The 25141-nt window shown below is 37.7% G+C and overlaps 1 protein-coding gene across 3 annotated transcripts; it reads right to left on the reverse strand.

Annotated features, from left to right (window-relative positions):
* Positions 1–938: 938 nt before the first annotated feature.
* Positions 939–24183, reverse strand: cx47.1 (connexin 47.1). Of its 3 annotated transcripts, XM_036138309.1 has the most exons (3): positions 11310–11762; positions 6690–7953; positions 939–1024 (listed from the first exon to the last, which is right to left on the reverse strand). In XM_036138309.1, the coding sequence occupies exons 2-3, from the start codon at positions 7923–7925 to the stop codon at positions 1022–1024; spliced, it is 1239 nt and encodes a 412-aa protein (XP_035994202.1). In that variant the 5' UTR covers positions 7926–7953; positions 11310–11762; the 3' UTR covers positions 939–1021. The 3 variants fall into 3 exon arrangements, with proteins under 3 accessions (XP_035994202.1, XP_035994201.1, XP_035994200.1); XM_036138308.1 differs by lacking the exons at positions 939–1024; positions 11310–11762 and adding an exon at positions 23564–24183 and having other exon boundaries at positions 5880–7953; XM_036138307.1 differs by lacking the exon at positions 939–1024 and having other exon boundaries at positions 5880–7953.
* Between the last annotated feature and the right edge of the window lie 958 nt (positions 24184–25141).

Consider the following 25141-nt stretch of genomic DNA (forward strand, 5'->3'; position numbering starts at 1 on the left):
CATATAGAATATACAATTTAACAAAAAACAAACAAATCTATTAGTAGGTTAAATATAAAAGGGCTGAATAAATAAATATATCCAAAATAATTATATATATATATATTCTGTGCAAGTACTATGAATTGGACGATATTTGTCCACCTCTGTTTAGTGAAAGCCATAATTTGCAGGGACAGTACAAATATATATATACTGTATACCCAGTGGGTAAAATAAGTATTGCACAAATCAAAAATTTTTCTTGTGAATATATTTCAAAAAATTTCTACTGACATGAAATTCCCACCAGATGTTGATAACAACCCCAACGATCCACACGTATAAAGCAGTTTATGGAAATTAGTCCACAGATGAAGTTATGTGTAAAAGGTCGGAAGATGCGGATTAGTACTGAACACACAAATGAAGAGTTTCCTTTGCTGAATCTTTGGGATTATTGTCTTACTTAATGATCCACACTATTTTAATCTTCAGATTCTCACTACAGAAAGAATGTCCTGGTACATTTCTCCATCCGTACTTGAGTCAGTCGTATAATACCTGACAGTAATCTGTAAGATATCCCACATCATAATTTCCCCACCTGTAAACTTCACTTTGGGCATGATGGTTTTAGGGTGACGTGACAAACCAATCTTCCCTCAAACATGGTGTGTGCAGTGGTACCAAAAATGTTAAGCTTTATGCTCATCTGACCATTTTACTGGCTGTTCCAAATCTTCCACTGCACACTTTAAACAAACTTCATCAATCTTTTTCTTTGGCAATGTTTGTTTTGCCCAGTTAGTGTGTATAGAGGCCATTCTAGTTGAATATATTACTACTATCTGAAGCTCTTCGTGAGAGCTCCTTGGCTCTTGGACAATTCTTTTGATTATTCTTTTGACTCCTCTGTCAGAAATCTTGCAAGGGGCACCTGGCCATGGTTGGTTTATGGTGAAATGATGTGGACACTTCCTTCCCACTTCCAGATTATGGATCCTTCCTTTCCACTTCCGGTTTATGGCTCCGACAATCTTCACTGGAACATTAAAAAGTTTAGAAAGGGAGCTGTAAGTAATGCCATCACCATGTTTCGCAACAGAAATACTTCTTGTGAATGATTTGTTGCTTTTACCAATTGTATCACGCTTTGCAATTCTTTGATAATGAGAAAACATTTTATAGTTCATCAGTCAATGTTAAACCACCGGATACTGCATACCAGAAGGAAGGCTTTCTAAACACTTCTTTTTTTCTGTGCCGTTATTTTCTTCACATGTTCATTAATGACTTCCTGTGTCATTCCTCTTCATTAAACATAGTATTCATTTACAGACTAAATTAGTTTGATTTCTTTTTATGTGTGAATTATTTCTGAGTTTACACATTGCACATCTGGTGTGAATTTCAGACAATCTTAAGGGATTTATTGCTTATTTTACCTGCCATACTTCGTTGAGCCACCTTTTAATTCAGTTCAGATCTCTAGGCTTCTTTTGTTTTAGTCTGTAAGCATCCCATATGTTGGTTGGGCGATATTTGCCCTTTAAAAACGTTGTGTCAAAGCTCATTAATATTGATGATGATTGATGAACCTTTCATGATTTCATCCACCTTGAGGAAAGGTTTGGTCCCATCTGAATAAAGGTAATACCAGACCATCATGCTGAAACTAGCATTTTTCACTTGGCATGTAGTGTTCTTTAGGTGATGTGTTGTGTTGTTTTCGTCCCAAACCTATATAAATGAATATGGCCAACAGATTAAACTGTTTTTCATCAGACCATAGCACATTCTTTAATAAGGTTTCAGGAGACTTCCATCCAGCCTTGATGTTTTGTTTGGAAGAAAAGCCTTTGTCATGAAACCATGCTCAGTCCAGACATATGGAGAATACAGGAGTTCGTCACATGTAGACTACAATCAGTACCAACAAAAGGCTAAGCAGACTCTTGGTATCCGGTCGTGTCTTTTAAACAATTATGGATAAATATGTATTTAATTACAGCAGATATTTGTCTCTCTCCTTTTCATTTCTCAAAAATAAATAATTTTAAAAACTTGCTTTTATTTCAAGTATTTCCTCTGAGAGTCAACCTGAATTCAAAGTGCAACTAAATAAAAGCTGTAAGACATGCTTATAAAACAAGATGGCGTCCCTGCCGTTGTTAACAATAAAAATATAACAAAGTGTTTGCTGTTACACAATTAGCTAAGAACAGGCCTCACTTCACTTGTGTAACTTCAAACTAACTAAATGATCAAATTAAAGTGTCTCCTCTTATAGTAAAACAAAGTTTCCTCTTTACAATATTTTAACAATATATCTTCCTAAACATACTCAGCATTGCATGCTATTCTCTTCATGGGAGCCCAATGAGTGCATTCGCTAAATAAAATCCAGATTTTCCAAAAATTAAATCTTAATAAATAAATTACATTTGAATAAATTGAAATTAATTGATGAAATTGATTTATCGTCCAGCTCGACAAGAGCTTAACTTAACAGATTTGTATTTGCTAGGTTGTTGATTTAATGTAAGCAAAAGGAAAACTGCATGCAGAGATCCTAAAACTATGTTTTGTATTCTGCACACAATAATAATATACATTGGCTTGTGGATCACATTTTAGAGTAAAGTGTGTTTTCTGTTCTGCTACATTAGTTTGACAGCCTTGCATATACATTGGCTAAATAATATTCATACCCCTTGAGCGTTTTCACACATTTCACCCATCAGTGTCATGAGCATTGGGTGTTAGGTTTTGGTTCTTATTTGTGTTTGCTTTTATCTATTGCCTGTTATTCATTATGTTCTATATTCTTGCCTTTTTAGTTACTCCTGTGTGCTTAATTGTTTAGTATATGCCTGCTGTCCATCCCCTGTGTATTTTAGCTTCTCTCTGTTAGGTAAGTGTTTGTCATTTCCTTGGATTTAGTGTTTCTGTGAATCTTGGAAATGCTGACTTCCGAGTCGGAAGAATCAACTGGAACTCTAAAGTCGGACTTCCCACTTGGAAAGTCAGAGAAATATTTCAAGGTTCATTATCAGATCCAATATGACAGCTCCTCGCATCAACAGCAATAAGCTGTGATTAACATGTTTATTTTGCAATACACAGTTGTAAAAGTGTGTCTAAAATCAATATCACATGTAGCAGCGGCAACTTTGAACCGATTCAATTAAAAGTGGTGTTTGCATGTTTGCATGTTAATAGTTTTAAACGCTGTTTGTAAGAGGTACTATGAACAAAACAGCAGCTTTCCTGACCATTGCCATATTGGAATCTCGACTTTTCTGACTTAAGGGTTAGGATTAGGTTAGGTTAACTTGAACACTGCTAACTCGGGTGTTATGCCATTTCCAGCTCCTAGTTCTGACATCCGAGGTAAATGGAACGCAGCAATATTCTCCCTTCCTCAGTCTCACCCAACATCCTCGCCAGCGCATTTCAGCATAATGGACCATTACGTTGAAAGTCGTCAAAGTTACGCCGATATTAGACCATTAGGCTTATTTTTTATGAGCGTAACGGTCAGTGCGACATGACACAGTACAACACAGATGTTTGAGAGCAACTTATAAATGTCAGTAAAGCTCTTGAAAATTAATCAGCACAGCTATAAACCTCCCAAACAACATCTGCTAACGCTAGCCGTAATTAGCTCGACAAATAGCACTATGCAACGCTGTGCTGCAAGAATACACTCGGAGAAGCAGCAAACCGACACACCAGCACGCGCACAAGCATCCCCACACAGGCGTGCCTGAGCCAGTCGCCCAATTATTTCATTTTATGTTAAAAAATAAGTGCATCACTGTGAAGTGTGGAATAAAAGGATACATGGTTCTGAACATTTTTATACAAATAATCTAAAGACTGGTGTGCATTTATATTCAGCCTAATTTAGCCTATTTGCCATCAGAAGACACCTAGTTAGTAAATAGAGTTCATTCTTTTGTAATTTGATTTCAATATAAATCCAGCTGTTCTGTGAGAGCCTCAGTGGTTTGTTAGAGAACAGTGGTGAACAAACTGCGTCATGAAGACCAAGGAACGCCACAAACAGGTCCGGACGAAAGCTGTGGAGAAGTTCAAAGCAGAGTTATTCTAAAACAATATTCCAACATTTGAACATCTCAAAAGCCAATGCTCAATCCATCATTTGAAAACGGCAGTAGCAATTGAACTGACAGGCCGGGCAAGGATAGCCTTAATCAGATAAGCAGTCATGAGGTCCATGGTAACTGTAGAGGAGCTGCACAGACTACAGCTCAGGTGGAACAATTTACCAACTGGACAACTTGTTCATTCAACAAAACAGTTTTTTTTTTAATGGAAGAGAGCCTCAAAGAAAGATGTTGCAGAAAATTTGACAATTCACTCTTGGACTTTAAAGTCTACAGACTTTAAAGCCTGACCAGCCGAACCGAGCTTGAGCTATGTGTTGAAGCAAAAGCATTTCATGAGTTCAATTAGTCCTGTCAAAGTCTAAACCTGAATCCCATCGTGAATCTGTGGCAAGGTAATAACTAAGACTTGATATGTGACGTTCACAGACACTCTCTGTCCGGTCTGTTTGGGCCTGAGCTATTTTGGTAAAATGTTCAGTCTGTAGATGTCTAAAATTGGTAAAGATAGCACAAAACTTAATCAGTTGTAAAGGGGGGATTGCTTTTACAAAATATTGAGTCAGAGGGACTGAATGCAAATGCATGCCACACCTTTCAGATTGTGTTTGTAAAAAAATATATATATTTGTATTGCTGTCCTTCCACTTTGCAGGTAAACACTTTACATTTGTAAACAATGTCAAATCCTGATAAGATACACTAAAGCTTGTGGTTGTATGTTGTGACCAAATGTGAAAAGGACCAAGGGGTGTGAATACTTTTACACGGCACTGTAACAGATTATGCTTTAACAATATTACATATGACTACCTTTTTTTTTTACAAGTAGACAGTTTCCTGTGGTCCTACTTGTTTGCTCTAACAAATGGTTATAAAGCCTATTAAAGCTTGCTTTTAGAGTTATTTTCTTTCTCTGCGTAGCGGCACATTTTTCAGTCTCAGCACTGCCTGCTGGTTGACGTGCACCATCCTTAAGGCTTGCACATGTGTGAGCAAATGTGATGCCAACATGCATCATTTGTGGAAAGCAGATACTTAAAACCAAAGAGAAAAGAAATCATTCTGCACAGCCAATACTTCAGCTCCTTTATTTATCTTGTCAAAAAAAGAAAAATCTGTGTACTTTTATACTATGTCTTTCTCTGAAGAATGGACAAAAAACACTGAAGTCCCACTGACTATACACAAATATAAACCTTTCGGTATTTGGAATGTGGGAATATTGTTTTCCTTACGTGAGTAAATTAAAGTAACGTTATTGGAAAATGCTGCCATTAGTTATTTCTGTTATTTCTGTTCCTACCTATCCTTTGCATTGACACTGGTACTACACTTTTCCAATTATGGAAAACTGTTTAGCATTGTATACAGTGGTTGTTTAAATTATTTGCGATTAATTACATTTAATGTAATTATTTTCAAATAAATAATTTTTTTTAAAGCTTTCTAGGGTGTTGGAACTGAGAAACAAATTTTCTGACAGGACATCTCTTTCTCGTTTCTAAGCCTTGATCATAAAACTTATGTTCCAAGAGACATGCCCCTATTTGGGCAATGAGTCATTGAAACAGAGATTTGCCACTGAACAGGAAGTCCTGAGAATTCAAATTAATTTGTTTAATCATGAAGAGAATACTAAAAAGTCTTTAAGAGCTTGAGGCACTTTGAAATTTGAAAGGGGTGAAGGCAGGATTCCCTATTGCTCATTAATTTTAGCAACAGGGATAAAATGAAAATCTCAATCGACTTGAGTATAGAATAAGAGTTTATTAAATGGCTAACAATGAGATTTCCACTATAGCCTGTACCTGTTCATGTTTAATGTTCCCAGCTGTAAATAATGGATGGTCTCTTCTCACAGGATATTACTGTTTAGTATCAAGAATTGTTGCAATTTGTATTTATTCACTGCTTTTATATGACAGGGGAAAGCTTTTTTGAAACAATGACACACAGATTAGGGCTTTGCGCACAGTGCCTAAAAAAAAAAAAAAAAATCACTCTTTGCAAACGATTCCTAGAAAGGTTTTCACTGCTTATCTTGTCATAACTAAAATAGTTCTATTTAAATTGCTTCTATGTTCAAAAATATCTATCCAAAAGTAAAACATGCATCTTTCTATCTAGTCTATGTAAAAAAAAAAAGATTCATAGTGCAATTCACGTGATTTACTTTCTGCTTTTCACTACAGTCGCCAAATTTCAAAGCTCAGTTTCTCCAATTGAATCCCTTTCAGTGATGACAAATTTGATCAAAAGCTTGTAAAGAAATTTAGCTGGAATTAAAGATGCTAAGCTAAGCAGGCATGTGTTGTTAACTATAACCAACATCTACTACTATGGAAAAGTTTCATGATATTGAGTTAAATCTTTGTGTTCTTATTTATTATTTCCAAATACTAGACCTTTAAGGTTACTACGTCTCTAATTAGTGTGCTTCAGATCTAAGTTGTTGCTGTCCGTAGTTACATCTCCTCATCCTTTACTGCTCTGGAGTTCAGGATGCTTTAGTTTGGATGTCAGTTCCCTAGAATAGATGAAGTTCTATATCCATACTGAGGTCTTTACATTTTTCACGATGGTCGCCGCCTTGTCTGTGGCCGATCTTGGCCTCGCTCCTTGCTTCTCTTGGACCATATTGACTCGATTTTGTTCCGCCACGGTGCCCCCAGACACAGGGCTGCTTGTTCTGGAGGTCTGCTGTGTGTTTTTGGTCTGATAGGTTTGAAAGGCCATGTCTAGCTGCTCCTGCGCCACCCTTAGGTGCCGGTGCAGACTTGCGAGGTCGGAGGGGATGTTCTCGTCGGGGCTGGTGCACTGCTGCTCCTGGGCCACGTTGGCCATGTTCTGCTCGTGGGGGATGAGGCTGTTGGGGATCCTGCTGGGTTTGTCTGTTTTCATCACAAGGTTGTACCCGGGGGGTGAGGCTGTGATGTTGCGTGAAAACGGATAGCCATAGGACGCGGGACGTCGGCCGCGGTTCCTCTTCATGTGGAGCGTGTCCCGAAATGTGCCGATCCCCAAGTGAAGCATCTCGCACACATTTAGCACGAGACAGAGACAGCTCACCACGTACATAATGAGGAGGAAGATCGTTTTCTCAGTGGGTCTGGAGATAAAACAGTCCACTCTGTGTGGGCAGGGTACCCTGTTGCACACGTAGGACGGACTAACTCGAAATCCATACAGGAGATACTGTCCGGCTAGGAAAGCAATTTCAAAAATAGCCCGCGACATGAGCTGGAGAACATAGATTCTCATCAGGCCTTGTTGCAGGATTTTTCTGCGGCCATCGTGTTTTGGCGGGTCCTTGCTAGCGCTGCTCACAGGATGTGCCTTGGCCTCCTGGACCTCCAGTGCATCCTCATAGATCATGGGCTCGGCATCATCATCTTCCTCCTCCTCCAGCACCCCCTCAAGAGGTTGACTTTCTCTCCATCGTGTGTGAGGAGGCGGCCTCTTGCGGCCTCTTTGCTGCTTTCTGTGCTCATCCTCTGAAGATCGGGCTATCTTGTGGATGGCGTAGCCCATGTACATGATGGAGGGAGTGGAGATCATGATTATCTGGAAGACCCAGAAACGAACATGCGAGAGGGGGGCGAAGGCGTCGTAGCACACGTTGTCGCAGCCCGGCTGCTTGGTGTTGCAGGTGAATTTGGTCTGCTCGTCGGAGTAGATGGACTCACCTCCGACGGCCGTGAGTACGATGCGAAAGATGATGAGCACAGTGAGCCAAACTTTCCCCACAAATGTGGAGTGGTTGTGGATCTCTTCCAGAAGGCGTGTGAGAAAGCTCCAGCTCATGTTGCTCCGACAGGCTTTTAACTACAATCTGTAAAACAAAAGATAGAATTATAAATTTAACCTACATTTTGAAGTCAGGATTTCTGCTAAATCACAGTTTTTTTTTTCTCAAAGGAGAAAATTGTTTTCATTGTCAATGTTGACTATTCTTTCTTCAACTAAAGAAATGTAAAGAATTTTGAAAAACCTCCATCATAGCTTTACAGAATACAACAAATTAGAGATTGGGCTGATTTGATCCAACGTCAGTTACTGATGCTATTTTAAGATTCGATGTTCGGCTCTTGCCACCAAATGAACCACTAATCCAGATGGCAAGGTCATGTATTGATGTCTGCCAGAGCTATTTTTGTTTGATCTGTGTCAAAATCGTTCAGATCTTAAAAGAATAAAATGTCAGAAAAAGGACAGAAAAAAAGAACCAAAAATAAATGATTAAAGAGCATATTACAAAAAATTTATTATATTTCACATTTTAACTAAATTAAAAGTGAGTTTCTAGGAGCCATGTGGTAATTTTTCTTCATAATTTATGAAATTACTTGTCTACAGTGCAAAATAAACCGATATCCAATGGTTTAAGTGTGTGAATATGAAAAGTTGTGTTAATAGAAACAAAGTAAGAGTGAGAATGGCAGAAATTACATTGTATAAAATGGGGTTTCAAACTGGCAATGGAGCAAACAAGACCCAGGGCCCTTTATTTTATTCTTGAAAGTCACGGTTGCAGTCAAAAACCTGCTGGGCACTTAAATGACAAAATATAAATGATAATTTCATAAACTGAATATTAAAATATGTATAAAATTTCCCTGTGGTTGCATTTCTTTAAGTTTATCAAAAAATAATTAAACACATGTTTGGTTGTTACAAAGGCCTGCTCCCAATGAATGCTCCCCTAGGCCTACAGAGTGCTTAGCATCACCTTTGGAGATATTACAGCATTGAAAGGGAGAAAATATAAAATTGCCTTTTATTGTATTTTTGCAGACATTTTGAGTAGTGGAAATTCTAAAGCTTTTCGACCAAAGTTATTAAGAGCCACTTTGAAGGACCTGAAGAACCAAGTACGGCTCCAGAGCTGGAGGCGGCAGATACCTGGTTTACGATGTCAACATATTCACCTTAGAAAGCAAAGATATTTACTTTTGCATCAAAGAAGGCTAAACCAGCAAGCATTCACGTTTGATTTTTACATGATACTAGTTGATTTGCATCAATTAATACATCATTTCAAGCTCTTTCAGCCCTAATGGAGTGCAGACTTCTGATAGAAAAGAAGGATTTTATTCACAGTCATTCTTTATCTGCAACACATTAAAATATTTGGTTTAATTAAAACAAAGATAACCATGAATTAAAACACTTTCTGTTGTTTTTTTGTTGTTGCTCTTATTTGAATCGCATCCCAAACAAAATCTCAAACATATGGCTTATTTTAGTTTTCACAACGGTGGAATTTTGTACTGTAGAAGACTGTTTTCAAGCGAATGCTTAATAAAGTTGAAGGCAATTACACAAAATAGCATAGAAGAGATTAAAAGGAAATTAAAATCAAGCACACCACTTAGAAGTCGTTGTCATGAATGAATCACAGTCAAGAACACCACACCCTTACAAATGTACAAAACACAGATAATAAAATGGTAACCATGTGGAAACCATTCTTGAATCAAAGTGTGATTCGGTCGTTATGCTTTGGCACGACGTGCTGCTAGTTATGCACTTGAGAGAGAAAAAGGATGACATAAGATCACACAGGGTCATACTCTCCCTACAGCCACGCAGACGCTGTGAGGCAATCAGAGCTGTGAAGAGGAGACAGCTTAGCGCTTTCATTCACTCAGCAACTCTCTTCTTTTGAACTACAGAGTCCACGTTGATCTCATGACTGACACTGTTACTGTACTGCCTGTTGCGGGATGTGCCATCTACCCAGCCATGTGAATGAACAGTGGAGGCTTGTTGCTCCACCACAAGACCTCCCCTCCTCTTCCAGCACTCCCAGTGCAGGAGAGGGGTACGTGTAGATGGAGCCAGCTGTTTTCTGCCCCAGAATGGCACTACGGCAGCACGGCTTTGCCAAAATACTTACATTTTGATTTACCTCAGAGTTTTTGTCATACCATCAACCAGCCTCAAAGAAATGGTTGAAGAAGTACAAACAACAGCAAAGTAATTTTACTGTTTACCGGCCAGCTCTCCACTGCTTTATCAATGTATCCAAATATAGATCTTTTATTTTTTCTGTTGATCAAAATTTTATTTATTCCTGCATTTTAGCAAAAGTTCATAATTTATAATCAACATTATAGTAAGAGAGAAAATATAAGTAAAATAAATTAATGAATAACATTACTGCCCACTTTACAGTCAATATCAACATATCAATATATATTTTTTTATTAATTTATTAATCAAATTGATTATCTGTAATGCTGCTTGGTATTTTTTTTTTTTTTTGTCTAAATGTAGGTATTTTTATACTATAATCCTATATTTTGTTTTAGGGTGATTTTTTACACCTAACCACTAACTATCACCGGACAAATGCATTTTGACCAGTTACTTTGTATTTACAGTGAGGTCTTTTATTGTGTTCTGTTTCTGTGCTCTGCTAGATAAAACTTTATACATAGAAACAGTTAATACAGTTCACACGGTTTAGCAAGAATCTATAAGTGTGAAGCTAACAAGTAAAAAAATCCATGGAAAGAAAACACAAAATACATGCCCATAGGAACTCATGTAAATGTCAGCTTTAAATAAAATGTAAGAATGAAATAAAAGCCTGTTTTAGCTATTGCATCTTTTAGTAGACTTGTTGAAATGTTTTTAACGTTATTTTTTAAATGTATTTCTATTTAAAGTATCACAGTAAATTAAATGTATTGAAAATTTTAGAATTACTTAAAATATACAAAATTCAATTAAAAGGTTGAGGCAAAAACTTCCATAAAAATAGTTAAATGTAAAAATAAGAAATCTGACATTATAATAATAGTAATGCTTTTTAAAGTTGAACAAAGTTGTATATGCCCATATTATGATCTGTGACCTGAATGATCATATTTGAATCAGAAATAACAGCCACGAGAATTTAGATTTGTAAATCTGGACCTTCTAGAAGAGGAGACATCTTCCATACATGGTTTAGAAGTTGCGTAATTAATCCAGATATATTTTACATCCTTAAAACCCTCATTGTGTATCAGAATTTAAATGAAACACTTAAAGGTGTGTTTAAACTTCTCTGCATATTTCATAGATCCTATGCAATCATTTGGTATAATAGTAGAAGAAATACACGTGTCAATATAGAAGCGTTGACAATCTGTTAACGGTAATTCTACAAGGAAACACAATGTAACTAAAATAACTCACCTGTAAAAGTTGCACATGGATTTTCCATTCTGGAGTCCTCCTTTTCCCTTCCTATTTATTTCTGCACAGCCTGAGCCACCTTCCATCTTAATGCATTTGCTTTTTTTTTGTCTCACTAGCATCCAGATTTACTAAAAAATTAAACAAGAGATCTAATTTACTGAACTAGAAAGTCTTTCTAATCCTGTTATCCTACTCTGTGAAGAAGTGAGGTCTCGCCGCAGTGGATGGATGCCTCACATGCTGGCTTGTGTCTGGTTTCTATTACACCAACCTTCTGCCCAAGAAGGAAGTAAAAAAAAAAAAAAAACAGAGATGCAAAAAAAAGAAAAAAAAAAAAAAAGAAATCCTCCTCTGGCAAGTGACCCTCATCCAAGGGTTCAGACTTGAGGATATTGTACTGCAGATTGAAATGAACACCCAGCTAAGGAAACGTGTTATTTGCAACACAGTCCAACCCCCCCTTAACATTCATGAGCAACATTTGTAACAGATGATGAGTTTCTCTCTCTCTCTCTCTCTCTCTCTCTCTCTCTCTCTCTCTCTCTCTCTCGGTCTCTCTCTTTTTTCCTCTTACTTTATCCTCTCTGTGCTTCTGTTTTTTTCTTTTCTTTTCTGTGTCTTAGTTTAACGTTATCGTCCTCCAAAGATTTATAAACGACAATAGCTCTCTGAGAAAAGGGATATGTACTTTTAAGACCTCACAAACGGTTCCTTAGATATGTTAGCGTCAATTTATATATGCTTTAGTCACAAAGCGTGCACGATCAGCTGCCACAGATGCACGTTTGCAACCTCTTCGTTATCTGTCGATTACATAAGAGTTTACACTGGGTGACGGTTATGAAGAAACAACTTTAGGGAGACAAAGACGGGGACTTTGAGGACAGAAGTGTCACCAAGACATAAGCCACCTTGCCTCGGCGCAGATCAGCTAAAATGTAACCAGCAGGTACGCTCAGTCATGTCAAGTGTCATAATATTTGGATCTTTCATCCCCGCAGATAGCCAGATAACAGAAAGAGAATGGTGCTCTGCATTCCCGCAACACGTCCTTTCCAACTTTGGGTTTACACTTTTATCTGTCACCTTGCTTTGCTGCAGCACAATTCCCTAAAATAATATATATATATAGATATATATATAGTTTTTTTCACATGGGTGCTTTTCCAACTTAAGCGCTCAGACACACACAGAGTGAGTTTTTATTTTAGTCAGTAACAGCACACCAAAGGGCAGAAGAGGGGGGAATGATTGATGGGAAATTAAAACTGGAAGGTAATTCCCCCATGACTTTATTCTTTGAGCCAAAACTCACTGTCAGATTTTGGAAAGTGAAATTATTTTTGAACACAGGACAGATAGATGGCTTCGTGTCTGGTTTGCATTAATGACACAAGCCTGGTCATTGTCACCGTGATTGTTTTACAATGTTGCTTTCACGTGGCCTCTTGGTGAGCTTTTTACTCTGATATTTATGTGGTTATAAAGCAAAAGAATAATGCTCAACAATTCTGCTTTGCATCTACTTTCCATCAATAAGACTGTAACTCAAACAGTTACAAAATGTGTTACGGTGCCTTGTAGAAGTATGTAGTCGTGGCCCTTGAGCCCTTTCATATTTTGTCACATTACACCACCTACTTTCCTTTAGTGTTATTGGGATGTTATTTTATAAGTCAATATGAAGAGGACCACCATAGGGTTGTGAAAGTTAATGATTAAAGGAACATATTTCTGCACCCTTTGGCCAGTATTTTGCAGAACCACCTATTATTTGGGGTCTGTCTCTATCAGCTTCACACATCTTAAGACTGAAACGTTTCTATTCTTCTTTGCAAAATAGCTTAAGCTCAGTCGAATTGGAGAGAGAGTTTCTGTTAATGACTTTTAAGTTTTACCACAAATTCTTAATTGGATACGGGTCGGGACATGGCCTGGGTCATTGCTGCACAGACATGTGCGCTCATTCGATCCATTACTTTGTAACTGGTTGAATGTTTAGGGCCGATATCTTCCTGCAACGTTAACCTCCACTCCACCATAAAGTCTTTTGAAGTCCCTGAAGCAGGAATCTTAAACACCAGTCCCTCATAGGCCAGAGTTCTGCAACTTTAAGATGAGTATCTGTTTGAACACATCCTGAATGAAAATAGAATTGGTCATTAGAATAACTCAGAACTTGACTGCATGCAGCAAATAAGCTAATTGGCATCAACAGCTTGGATGTTGATGTCTGCAACTCCTTCAACTCCTCCAGAGTTACCACGATGATCTTAGCTTCTTCCAGGATTTATATGCCTTGCCGCAGAAGCCTTCGAAGAACAGTGGCGTTTATACTGTGATTAAATTCCACTGAGGTCGATTGTAGTTACCATTCCTGCTTAATAAAGTTAAAACCATGTATAATTTTGCTTCCACTTTACAGTTATATGCCTTGTTTAGATGTATCACATAAAATACAAGTAAAATGTATTGAAGTGTCTATTTCTAATGTGAAAAAGTTTAACTGGTGTGAATATTTTTACAAGGCACTGCATGTCTATAGACTACAAATACAGAGAGGAAGCTGCATTTGACAGCGAATATTATTACTATAAGTCTTTGCATTGAAATCTTCTTCTGTTTGAGTGGATTTTGAACTAAATAGAGTCCCTAGAGCTATTCATCTGGGCCTGCAGAACCCTTTGACCAGGGGCCTCACCCCCAAGGCTAGCCTCTTCGTCTGAGAGAAGAGATGCAGCAAGAAATGGAGAAAGGGAATAATGCTGGAGTGACCACAGCCTTTGGAGTTTTGACATGTGATAACCCCGAGGGACCAACAACAAGCACGTGTTTTTTTTTTTTTTTTAATCCCAATGATACAAAAGATGAAAATGGCTTTGTGAGGATATTTAGGAAGTGGAGATTTATGTTTTTCTAGACAATTTTGAGTTTATAATCCTTGACAGCTATAAAACTTGCTCTTCGCATTTGTGAATCTCAGTTAGCACATCGACATGCCAAGATAAATCACGTTTCGTCACAATTTAAGTCATTTCACAGCATGCAGTGATGGACAAGTACAGAATCTGACTGGAACCATGTGCTGGTTATTTTTGCTTTGTTACCACATAAAATAAAATGTCAAAAGAACATCTTAATACAGTAGACATGGATATATGAGCCTTAAAAGGATCAGGCCTGTTCCACTTTTTTAAGCACACTGATATTGATAGCACATCAAAGAGGTTAAAGCTGTCTTTAAACACCTGCAGGATACAGAAACCACTTTTCAAGAATTTATGCTTCATGCCTGCCCCTCAAGCAAAGTTTCCATGACTTGATATAAAGAGTCGATGCTGTCTTTTGTCTAAATAAGAAATGTGAAAAGAAAACATCCAGGCCTGGCTAAAATCTCCCACAGGATATGTCCTAGTCTGATAAAACCAAAGTCTAAGCCACAATTTCTAAAAGATAAGTTAAGCACAAATAAGTCACTGCACATCACCAAGGGAACAGCATACAGTGAATAAGAGAGGTGGCAGCATCACACTCTGGGTTCACTTTTATTCACGTAGAACTGAGTTTTAGGAAAGGTGGAGGAAATCACAAACAGTTCCAAGTACTAGTCAATTTTTTCTGAGAAAGCAGCATATAAAGAGGGATTTTCTTTTTCCTTATTATAGTAAGACCAAGCATGCATGCAAAGCAACAAGGGTCACTTTATCAAAAGAAAAATAAGCTTCTGGCAAAGATTTGCCAGAATTCTGAATTAAATCTGATGGGAAATCTGTAAAGCTCTCCTGAAGAGGATCGGAACGAGGGATGTTCTCACTGTCAGACAGATTTGGAGAAGTTTGGCGAGGCAGAGAAGCTGCATATTGCCAAGTTTGGATGGATTCCTACCATAAAAGACTAAATGCTGAAATCAAGACAGCACATTAAACAAGCCATTGCAGATTTTGTGCTTTTTCTTTTTAACACATTTGTTTGATTTTGCAACTGAATTGAGCAGGTTATGTGTCATGCTGAAGGCGGAAAAGTTAAAGATTAGGCTTGAGCTTATTTTTCATGTTGCAAAATTCTGACATTTTAACAATGGTGTGTAGACTTTTTATATGTATTTCCTTTAGGTTTACTATATGTCATCCATTTAAGGTTTTCAGCAATTTTTCTGGAAGTTTCCCCAAGTCCCTTTTTGAACAGCCGTGCATGCACAAGACCGTCTCACCTGCTCTTCCGCTCTTCAGGGGGATTGCATGAAAAAATCTCCCAAATTCACTCAGGTCTTATTTCTTTCTATGGAGGACTTCCTCTTCTTCTCATTTACTTATACGAGGTTTGCTTGTTTCGACTCTCTGCTAATTTCACACTATACATTGAGAGCAGCGGGGTACAATGAACAGCTAACACAAAGCTAACTAAAGCTAACCGGATACATAAACGCTTGAAAATAAAAACAAAACACAAGTAATAACATTTGGACCAATAGAGGAGAGATCAAAAGTTAGCACACAGCTTCAGCTGCTTCAGCTAAAAACCACTAATCAGGCCCGAAATCTGGGTGTAGTGATGGACTCAGACCTGAACCTCCAAAAGCATCTAAAGACAATTACAAGGTCGGCTTTCTATCACCTGAGGAACATTTCCAGGATTAAAGGACTAATGTCTCAGCAGGATCTGGAAAAACTAATCCATGCGTTTATTTTTAGTCGAATAGATTACTGCAACGGTGTTTTCACAGGTCTGCCTAAAAAGTGGATCTGACAGCTGCAGTTGATCTAGAACGCTGCTGCCTTCGTCCTCACTAAGACTAAGAAAGTAGAGCACTTAACCCCAGTTCTAAAGTCCTTACACTGGCTCTCTGTATCTCAGAGAATAGACTTTAAAATACTTCTGTTAGTCTATAAATCCCTGAATGGCTTAGCACCTAAATACATAACAGACTTGTTATCGGTGTATCAACCATCCAGACCACTAAGGTCTTCTGGCTCCAGCCTACTCTGCATACCTAGAACCAGAACTAAACGTGGAGAAGCAGCATTTAGTTCCTATGCTCCACTTATCTGTAAAGGTGCAGAAAGCCTGAGTTCCTTGAAATCAAGATTAAAAACACATTTGTTTAGGATTGCCTTCAACTGTTCTAGTTACCTGAATCACCACTTCTTTGTTCTAATTTTTATCTACATTTTATTCCTACTTGCTTTTATTCTGTTTTAATTTGCTATATTTTAATCATGTAAAGCACTTTGCATTGTCCCTGTACTGAATTGTGCTATATAAATATATTTGCCTTGCCTTGCCTTGAAGTGCACATGTGCAGCCAGCAAACGGAAACTAACCAGGAACGTGCACCTACACAGGTATATCATGAGCACATCAGAATGATTGGCATATAGGACAACCAATAGATAAGGTGGTACCTCCAGAACTTGAGGGACAGAGGAAGGTGAGAGCTGGACCAAAACTCTGTTCAAATCCCTGCCATTTGGACCGAATGACAAGATTGGTCAGACGTTTTACAGACATGTAGCTCTCAAAGAAATCTAATTTTTGAACCTCCTTTTTGTGAATACATAATGTATTCACTACTGTCAAGATGGAAGGACCATTTCACCCAGTACAACAAAAAGTGTTTCTGAACAGTATTAACAACTATAGCTTTAAGTGTTGTTATTATTATGAAACTTTGAGACTGCTATAAATGAGCAATAAGATTCAAAGATTCTTTATTGTAACCGTGTGGTAGTGTGGCGAAATTTCTTGTTGGCCACTCCGGTTAAGAGTACACATAGTAAAGACAACCAAACAGTGAGCAAGGGTTACAGCTTTCTTTTTCTTTCTTTTTTTTCTTCATTATAGCGTTCAAAAGATTAAAAAGAATGAACATTTAAAAGTTTGTATGAACTAGTTGTCCTTCATGAGTCACAGATAAATAATGAGGTAGTAAGGGCGCTTTTGTGCAATGATGATTTGAGTAAAAGAATTCATTATTTTTCATAGAAATAACTAAAAAAAATAGTGATGTGAAGAACTACAGGCATCTTTATAGATGGAATCTGGTATGATGTCACACAACATTTAGTATCTGTGTTGTTCTCCAGTGTCTTTTATACAATGGAGAACTGGGAGAACATGCATGTATGTCAATGTGAACAGCTGCCTCTCAGGGCTTATTATTGTGCTTCATTTAAGATAAACTACCTTTTCTTAGGTTATTGGGTGGCTTTACTAAAGCAAGCAGAGATGTGGCATTGGTGATTTATCTAAAATATAACATGTTGTATTTTTTCCAACAAACTATGCATATTTCTGGGTGTATTCTTTAACATTCATTCATTGTTGTTTTTTAGGGTCAAAATTGTTTAATACTTTGAGTGCCTGTGAAAATCTGTTCTGTAGCCACATGTTATAATAAAGTGGGGCTTGAGAACACTCTGAAATTTGGTAATAAGAAAAAAAAAAAAGTTTGTTTTCCTGAAAGAAATTCATATATGTCTGGTAATAGTACAAAAATATTTTACACATATGTCATAGCGCATCACACCGCCCCAGCAAATGTTTAACTTAAAAAAAAAATAGATATGTCCCTTTGTCCTCGGACGAGTCAGGCTGCTTTAGCTTTGGGAAACTGTTGTTGGTGCTGATAAATATTGATTGGCCAGCCTGTAGCCAGGAAAATATAACAGTGTTCCCCTGCAAGACATCATTTGACATTGCTCCTGTTACAAGGACTGTCGTCACGTGATAGCCAAAAATGATGGTTAATATTCATAAGGTTAGTGTTGCTTTTAATAATACATTACAATATATTTCCTTTTAACATTAAATGTACACAGATTTTATTTTTCATTGTTTTTGGGTAGATGACATAGCTAAATGTTATGAGACAGAGCATGCAATTCTTTTTGTAATGGCTGTATTTCCATACAGCCTTGCCCTGAGAGGTTTCTGTGAGCTGCGAGGTGAAGGGATGCAGCACTGCAGAGTGAACATCTCGACAACTCTCCTTGGCCACCACCAATGTCATCCCAAGAGTTTCATCCACATGTATTTACAGAACAAATTTGATGTGAGCAGACTGGGGGCTGTGGAGGTCCATGTTTATGTAACAAATCAAGCTCCAGCCTGTGATTTGGTTGCCCCCCCCCTTCACCCTCCGTTCCTCTACCCCTCACAGTAAAGAGTGACATAAGACACCAAAGCAAAAAGAAAGAAAGGAAGAAAAAAAAATCAACTTAGTGCTTGGACTCCTCCTCTCTCATCCTCTCCCAATGCTATCATTAAAGCACCCTCACCAGGCTGTGAGGGAGTATCCCACAGGCAGCCTGTGAGTGGTGGCAGTCCCATCGCATTTGTTCACTTTTATTTATTTTTTTTTTCCCTCCCAGTTTCTCAGCCGAGCCTCTCCTACCCTGAGGCCGAGTGCGTCCCGTGCCAGTTTAGCTAAGGCTGGACAACGCTGAAGCAACTAAGATGAAAAGCCTTGAGGAGGATGTCAACAACTTTCCTCAGCCTGGGCCTCCCACATTTCAATGAGGCAGCTCGCTGTGAGTGGAGACTACAGAGTGGTCAGAAGGCAGGAGAAAATCTAATGGCATCTTAGGAGAAATCATTAACAAAATGAAGACTAAATCATATTACTTAGAAATGACTTGTTATAATGCACAATTTTGTTGTTTATAGATACTTTTTTTAATGCATTAATTTAGCAGTTTCATGTAATTTGTATACATGCTGCTGAGGTTTTCCTTCAAGGCGTCACAGTCCACCTTCTAAAATGTGATCTGAGTGTGCAAAACATCAACGCTTTGTTTGCAGAATTGCAGCGCTTTAGTCTTTGACATCGTCTTGTCTTAACTGACCATGCCAGTGATGGAGTTGAGGCAAGGCCAAAGGCACGGCAGACCCAGTCAGGGTCATTCAAACCATCAGCGGTGCATTATTGTAGCTCCTCCTCAGTGCTGTTGCCTTCCTCTATCACTCAGTGAACTCCAGACACTGATAACACTGCTGGCAACGCTGCAGGATTCCCTCCGATTGCAGCAACACAGCTTCTTTATTTGGTGCACTCTGGTGCAAAAAAAAAAAAAAACTCAGATCAAAACTCAGCATACACTAAATGCTGTGTTGCGCATTAGTTAATGCATTTGATGTTTATAAATAAGATGATAAGAGAAGGTAATCTCCTGCTTTGTGATTGCCATACAATAAAAGATTATTATTCAGGTTAATGCTGACCGCTGCCTATTTTTAGCCCGCCACTTAATGTTTGACATGCAGAGTAACCACTTTAAAACCTCCAATAATCTCAACATGCAGGTTTTTGGACAGTGGAAACAAACCAGAATAACTTGGAGAAAAATCCAGTCATGCATAGGAGAGAACATGCTGTGAGGTAATAATGTAAATGACTTCAACCCACGGAGTTCTGTTGCACTTTTTATATATATATATATGTCTTTTGTTTCCTAATAGACATCTCTAGCCACCAGATGACAATGTTTTACCCAACAAATTCAGAATATCTCTGTTAACTTACTTTTTTGCAGCAAAGTGCTGTTACCTTCTTTTTTAGGACTAGGATGGCCATTTAGTCACATGTAGAAAACATTTGGAAATTTAGGTTTTGAAAATCTAACCTTGAGACAGTAAAAAGCTAAATCCAGGCAGGAATATGTGGCAACACTTTAAAATGGGTGTTCGGAATCATTCTTCATCCAATTTGACTGAACTTGAGGTATTTTCCAAAGAAGAAAGGGGAAATATTCCTCCATCGTTTTTTTGTTTTTTACAAGGTACTGAGTCAGTAGGGCCCATTGCAAATGCACAACAAATATGTTTATGTGTGACAAGGTTCACTTTCAGTTTAAGCTGCTTAATACTTTTGCAAATTGCTGTACTGCTAAAAAGTATCTGTTTCTGCAATGAGCAAGTATTCATTCATTTTCGCTAACAGTGACGGTCCTTCAAGCTATAGTTGGTAATGCTGTTCAGAAACAGGATACTATACTGGGTAAAATCATCCTTTCATCCTGAAAGTAGTCAATACATTATGTATTCACAAAAAGGAGGTTAAAAAAATAAATCTCTGTGGGAGCTGCAGGCCTGTAAGAAAATCTAACCAATCACCGAAGAGCAGTGTTCATGTTTATGAGAAGAAGAGGAAGGCCTCAGTAGAAAGAAATAAGGCCAGAGTGGATTTGGGAGATTTTTTTTCACCCCTGAAGAGCAGAAGAGTGAGGTACGATGCACATGAGCATGCGCAGTTATTCAAAAAGGCATTCTGGGAAAATTCTGGGAAAATCGCAGACCTTAGCTTAAAGTAAATAATTACAGTTTTGGCTATTGAGGTTTCCCGTCCAATATACATGCATCTAAACAAAGAAAATAACAAGCCTTTGGTCACGTCACAACAAGTTTTTTACAGGATTCCCTCTGAACAATCATTCCATTACAAAGAAAAAGCTACAGGAACAACAGTGATGCGTTACTGAACATCCTCATTTCTCACGGATGCCTTTCGCTGCTGTTTTGCTGCTCCACCTGAATGATTGTATAGCTTAAAGTGCTGCTCCAAAATTCCCTTTGTCAGCAGCAATCATTCCCCATACTTCCCAAAACAAACACAAAAAAACTGGCAAATCTAAAAAGTGGAGTCCTTGTATTAGTTTAATCTTAAACGTTTGTCCACTAGATGACAGTCATGTGTTTGTTGTTCCCGGGCTCTTTTTCCATTCATTTTGAAATGTTTGAGTTTCAAAAGCCCTGTTGTAAACAGGTGAATGACCCCTCCAGACTCTGTCACTGACAAGGCGAAATGATAACGGCCTCGTTGCCGTGTGCATCAAAGTAAATATCAGTAAACAGTTGGAGTTCAAGGTTGAGGCATTTTTAAACATTCAGTTCATTTCGTTTGGGCAATGGAATAAGGGTCGACTGGATGTACAGTAAATAATTTACAGTTTGTCATGATCAAGCTCAATCCAATCATTTATACTGCATCCATTTACAACGAAAGTCGTTTCCGGAAACTAGACAGAAAACAGGACCGACGCTCAAAAACATAAATTCCAGATAAATTCAAAACCATTCGATTACAACACAACTTGTGTATTGTTTTAATATAAAACAAAGATAACACAAATAAAGTTTTCAAATGATTTATTAGGTAAATAAACACCCATGTGAAAAAGTAATTGACCCTCAAAACTAATAACTTTGAGAAACACCTGCCATCAAGTGCCTCATTTTGTTTTTTTATCAGAGGTGGACTTGGTGGTAGGCTCAGGCTCGTTGCCCTGCTGGACCTTTCAGTTTAAGGTCGCCCACTATGATAATAAACTATGAAAAATCACTTCCTGCTTCATTCTGGGTGGTTCATGATCAGAAAGGAGATATGGTGAATACATCTAATTCTGAGTCTGCTACAAAGTTTTCCCCCAGGCGAACATGCCAAGTAAAACTTTGAAGGTTTGTTCCTCAGAGGAAGTCTTTTTAGATGTCCAAACCCCCTGAACTAATTGCTTTTGATGATGGACCTTATCAGCATACCTCTAAGATCGAGCCCAGCCACAATAAGAAGGGGGCTAATTTCAGCAAGTTGTATTTAGGATCTCTTTAATTCCATCGTGATATGAGGTCACAATTTAATCGTAGACAGTCTCACAGCAGACCAAAGTAGGACCCATATTACGGCCCTAATCTATCAATACATCTCTGATCCTGATACTTGAACTTCTTATCTTAGGGCAGATAGTGACCCGTGTTGTAAGAATTGCCTTCCTCAGGTTGTGACTTTAGCTCAGTTTAACTGGTTTTCTTCAGGTCCCTCCAAAAAGCCTTTTAGAATAAGTCAAAATGAGTTGTTGGCAGGGGAGTGTTTTTTAAAAAAAGAGCTTGAATTAGCCCTACTTGTTACACCTATTGGAATTTCGTGGTTTGACACATATTGTGATTTGTTATTTTAGGGTGATTAGTCAATTATTGTGAAACTGTTTTACGATTTTACCAGCATCATGGGTCATGTATTATGTGTGATAAATTGTTTCCACATTTAACCGTCTGACACAAATCCACAAACATGAACTGAAGTCATCTTTTTACTGGAACCAGGGTGGCTTTCTGTCAGTTTTAAGTTTTTTTTTACCCATGTTGTTTCAATGACTGGAACCAGGCCCTATCAGATTGCCAGGGAAAAAGGGAAAAAGGGAAAGCTTGCCCAGAAAACAAGCCTTGTAAAAAGGAAGTGCTTTTTGAATGGAGTCCGCAATGTAGGAGGAATTTTGTAATGAGAGGGAGCTAAACATTTCATAACGTTGGAATATTCTCACGATTTTTCATATCCCAGTTTTATCTTTTTCTGCAGTTCATATTTTCTGTTTTCTTTAAATTACACTACAGCACTATTATATATTGTTTAATAAACAAGGCACTTAAGCCTAGTTACTCTTTTGAGTCTCGCATTGTTTTGCGGTTCTTTCTTTTTATATACATTACAATCAGCCAACCCTGAAGGACATTTTGAGTCTGTTAATCCAATAAAAAAATTGCAAATGATGTTCCAAGATACCTATTAAAAATAATTGAGTTTTTAGATTGAGTATTGTTAAGCTCTTTGGTAAGAAAGAGAGAAGTTGCATGTTTACTCAAGGTGTGGAGTGACGCTACATAAATTGTGAAGGGTATTATAGTTTTATCCTGAATAGTACGCCCTAGTTAGTCTCATAAATCCCACTTTTTTTCTCGACCCTGCACATACACGGAAATCGGGATAGACGCTGTTAATTTAACATTTGTTCCAGAAACAGATGAAAACAATACTGCAGCGATCAAATGTTACATTTTTCTAATTTCATTACAGATTTTGTTGTTACAGTGATTTGTTTCCCAAGATCAATGTTTGCCGAAGCACCAACAATCCTGCAGAAGAACCCTCTTAGAGACAGAATATAATTTTGCAAACGTCCCATTTGATTCTATGAAGGAGATGTGAATAGCCAGGGACTAGAGAAAAAAACACGAGGTTCTGAGAAGTACATTTTGAGTGGAAAAGCCCTCAGGTAACATCAAACTTTGGCTTATAAGATGGCAATAGCTTTCTGTCATTTAAACTTATTTCAACGACTTGTGTATGCAGTTAAAAACAAATGCTGGTAAAAACAAATTTAAACAAATCAGACTTTTGGATTAAATCATTACAGCAAGTGAAGTATTCTGCATCTTTACAGAGTGTGGGCGGTGCGGTGGGAACAACAAAAGGCCACACCTACCTGTCCATGTGGCAAAAAAGGGACGTCTTTTTATGCTTTATGGTAGAGTATCCTTGCTGACATCCAACTCATTCCAGTGCACTGGCTCAGTTGCAGGATGAGAGTGACAATGGGTTATTTTTCATCAAAACCCCCTCTCCACCAAGTACAGGCAGACCTCTCAGAAGACCAGTGAGCCACCAAAAGACCCATTGTTCTGCAGCTCATCCGGATACATGACTGTGACTGACAAACCGCTTAGTACAGCCTGGGCATACTGTCTTTTCTTTACCCTAAAGGAGGATTATTGAGGTGTCAACCATGTAAAATGAATTGTCATTATTACATATTTAATGTGATATATTGATATTTGAACCGGTTTATTTGGGGCCAACTCCCAACTACCGACATTGACCAGGATAGGCGAAACGCTGTGTTACATTTCCTTCTAGGTTGTAGCAAAACAGTTGAGCTACAAGTTTTAAACATGCATATTAAACTTTAAAACCTCAAAAAAGTGTCTCATATTTCTTGAATTTGCCCTACTGTAACAATTTCAAATCCAAATCTATTGAAATTTGTTAAATACATTTTTGAAAATGTGATTTACTCTCCATTTTGTTTCTACTAAGATATTTGTATCAGTCTTCTCTGTAATATCTACAGTTGGCAGTTTAGTTCCTGGAGATACTTTGGACTGATCTGAGCTGGGTGAAGTCCAGTCATGTTTAAAACACACGTTTAAAACACATTTAAATGGAGATTGTTTTCATTGAACTCATTTATATGATTGGAAGGGGCCGGGGTTTAAATAACTGATTTGGTGCATACTGTTCATGATTTTAGAACATTGACTTAATATTTACATTTTAAAATAGAGATACCTTTCCCAATCATAAAATTAACATTTTCAAAAACCTCACTGTAACAGACAGATCAAGGTGCTTGCTATGTGCTCTCTCAGCACCTTCTACTACCCATTTACCTCCAACCCACTATTAGGTATATAATGTCACCCTAAGCGCACTAGTTGAGTAAATGATTCAATGTGCAACACCCTAATTGTGCAACATGTACAGATATAGATCTTCCTTATACAGTTGGGTAATTTGACTTGTACTTTTTAACCTATGTGTATGCATAGTGTAGTTACAATAACTGAGAACATGTTACCAGAAATTAAAAAATGGAAACAAATAAGGGTTGTATATTAAATTTTAATTCAAATAAAATAAATATTTGATCCCACAGTGATTACCAGAAGCATCCGACATATGTGCTTGCCAACAATCGTTTTTGCTTGAGGGATCAAAAATTTGTTTCACTCCATGAAATTCTACAAATACAAAACAAATCTATGACTTTATTTCATGTTTTCTGGATTATTTGTTTCTATTTTGTTTTTCTAAATCATTTTACCATAAATACACGGACTGTTCACTTCTGTGTAAGGGGCTAATCTTACTGATCAAGCAATAATTATTTCCCTCACTGTACATAATATGATTCGATATTCTATTTTACCATCTCTGACACAAAGTAACTGTGTATTGTATGATCACGAATCTCTCACAATGTGGTGGATAAAGTTTGGAAAGT

The sequence above is a fragment of the Fundulus heteroclitus genome, chromosome 6 (genome assembly GCF_011125445.2).
Source record: "Fundulus heteroclitus isolate FHET01 chromosome 6, MU-UCD_Fhet_4.1, whole genome shotgun sequence".
Taxonomy (NCBI): Eukaryota; Metazoa; Chordata; class Actinopteri; order Cyprinodontiformes; family Fundulidae; genus Fundulus; species Fundulus heteroclitus.

Bases quoted from the DNA above. Each gene is read 5' to 3' on its own strand.
- cx47.1 (XM_036138308.1), bottom strand. From the start codon at position 7,925: ATGAGCTGGAGCTTTCTCACACGCCTTCTGGAAGAGATCCACAACCAC.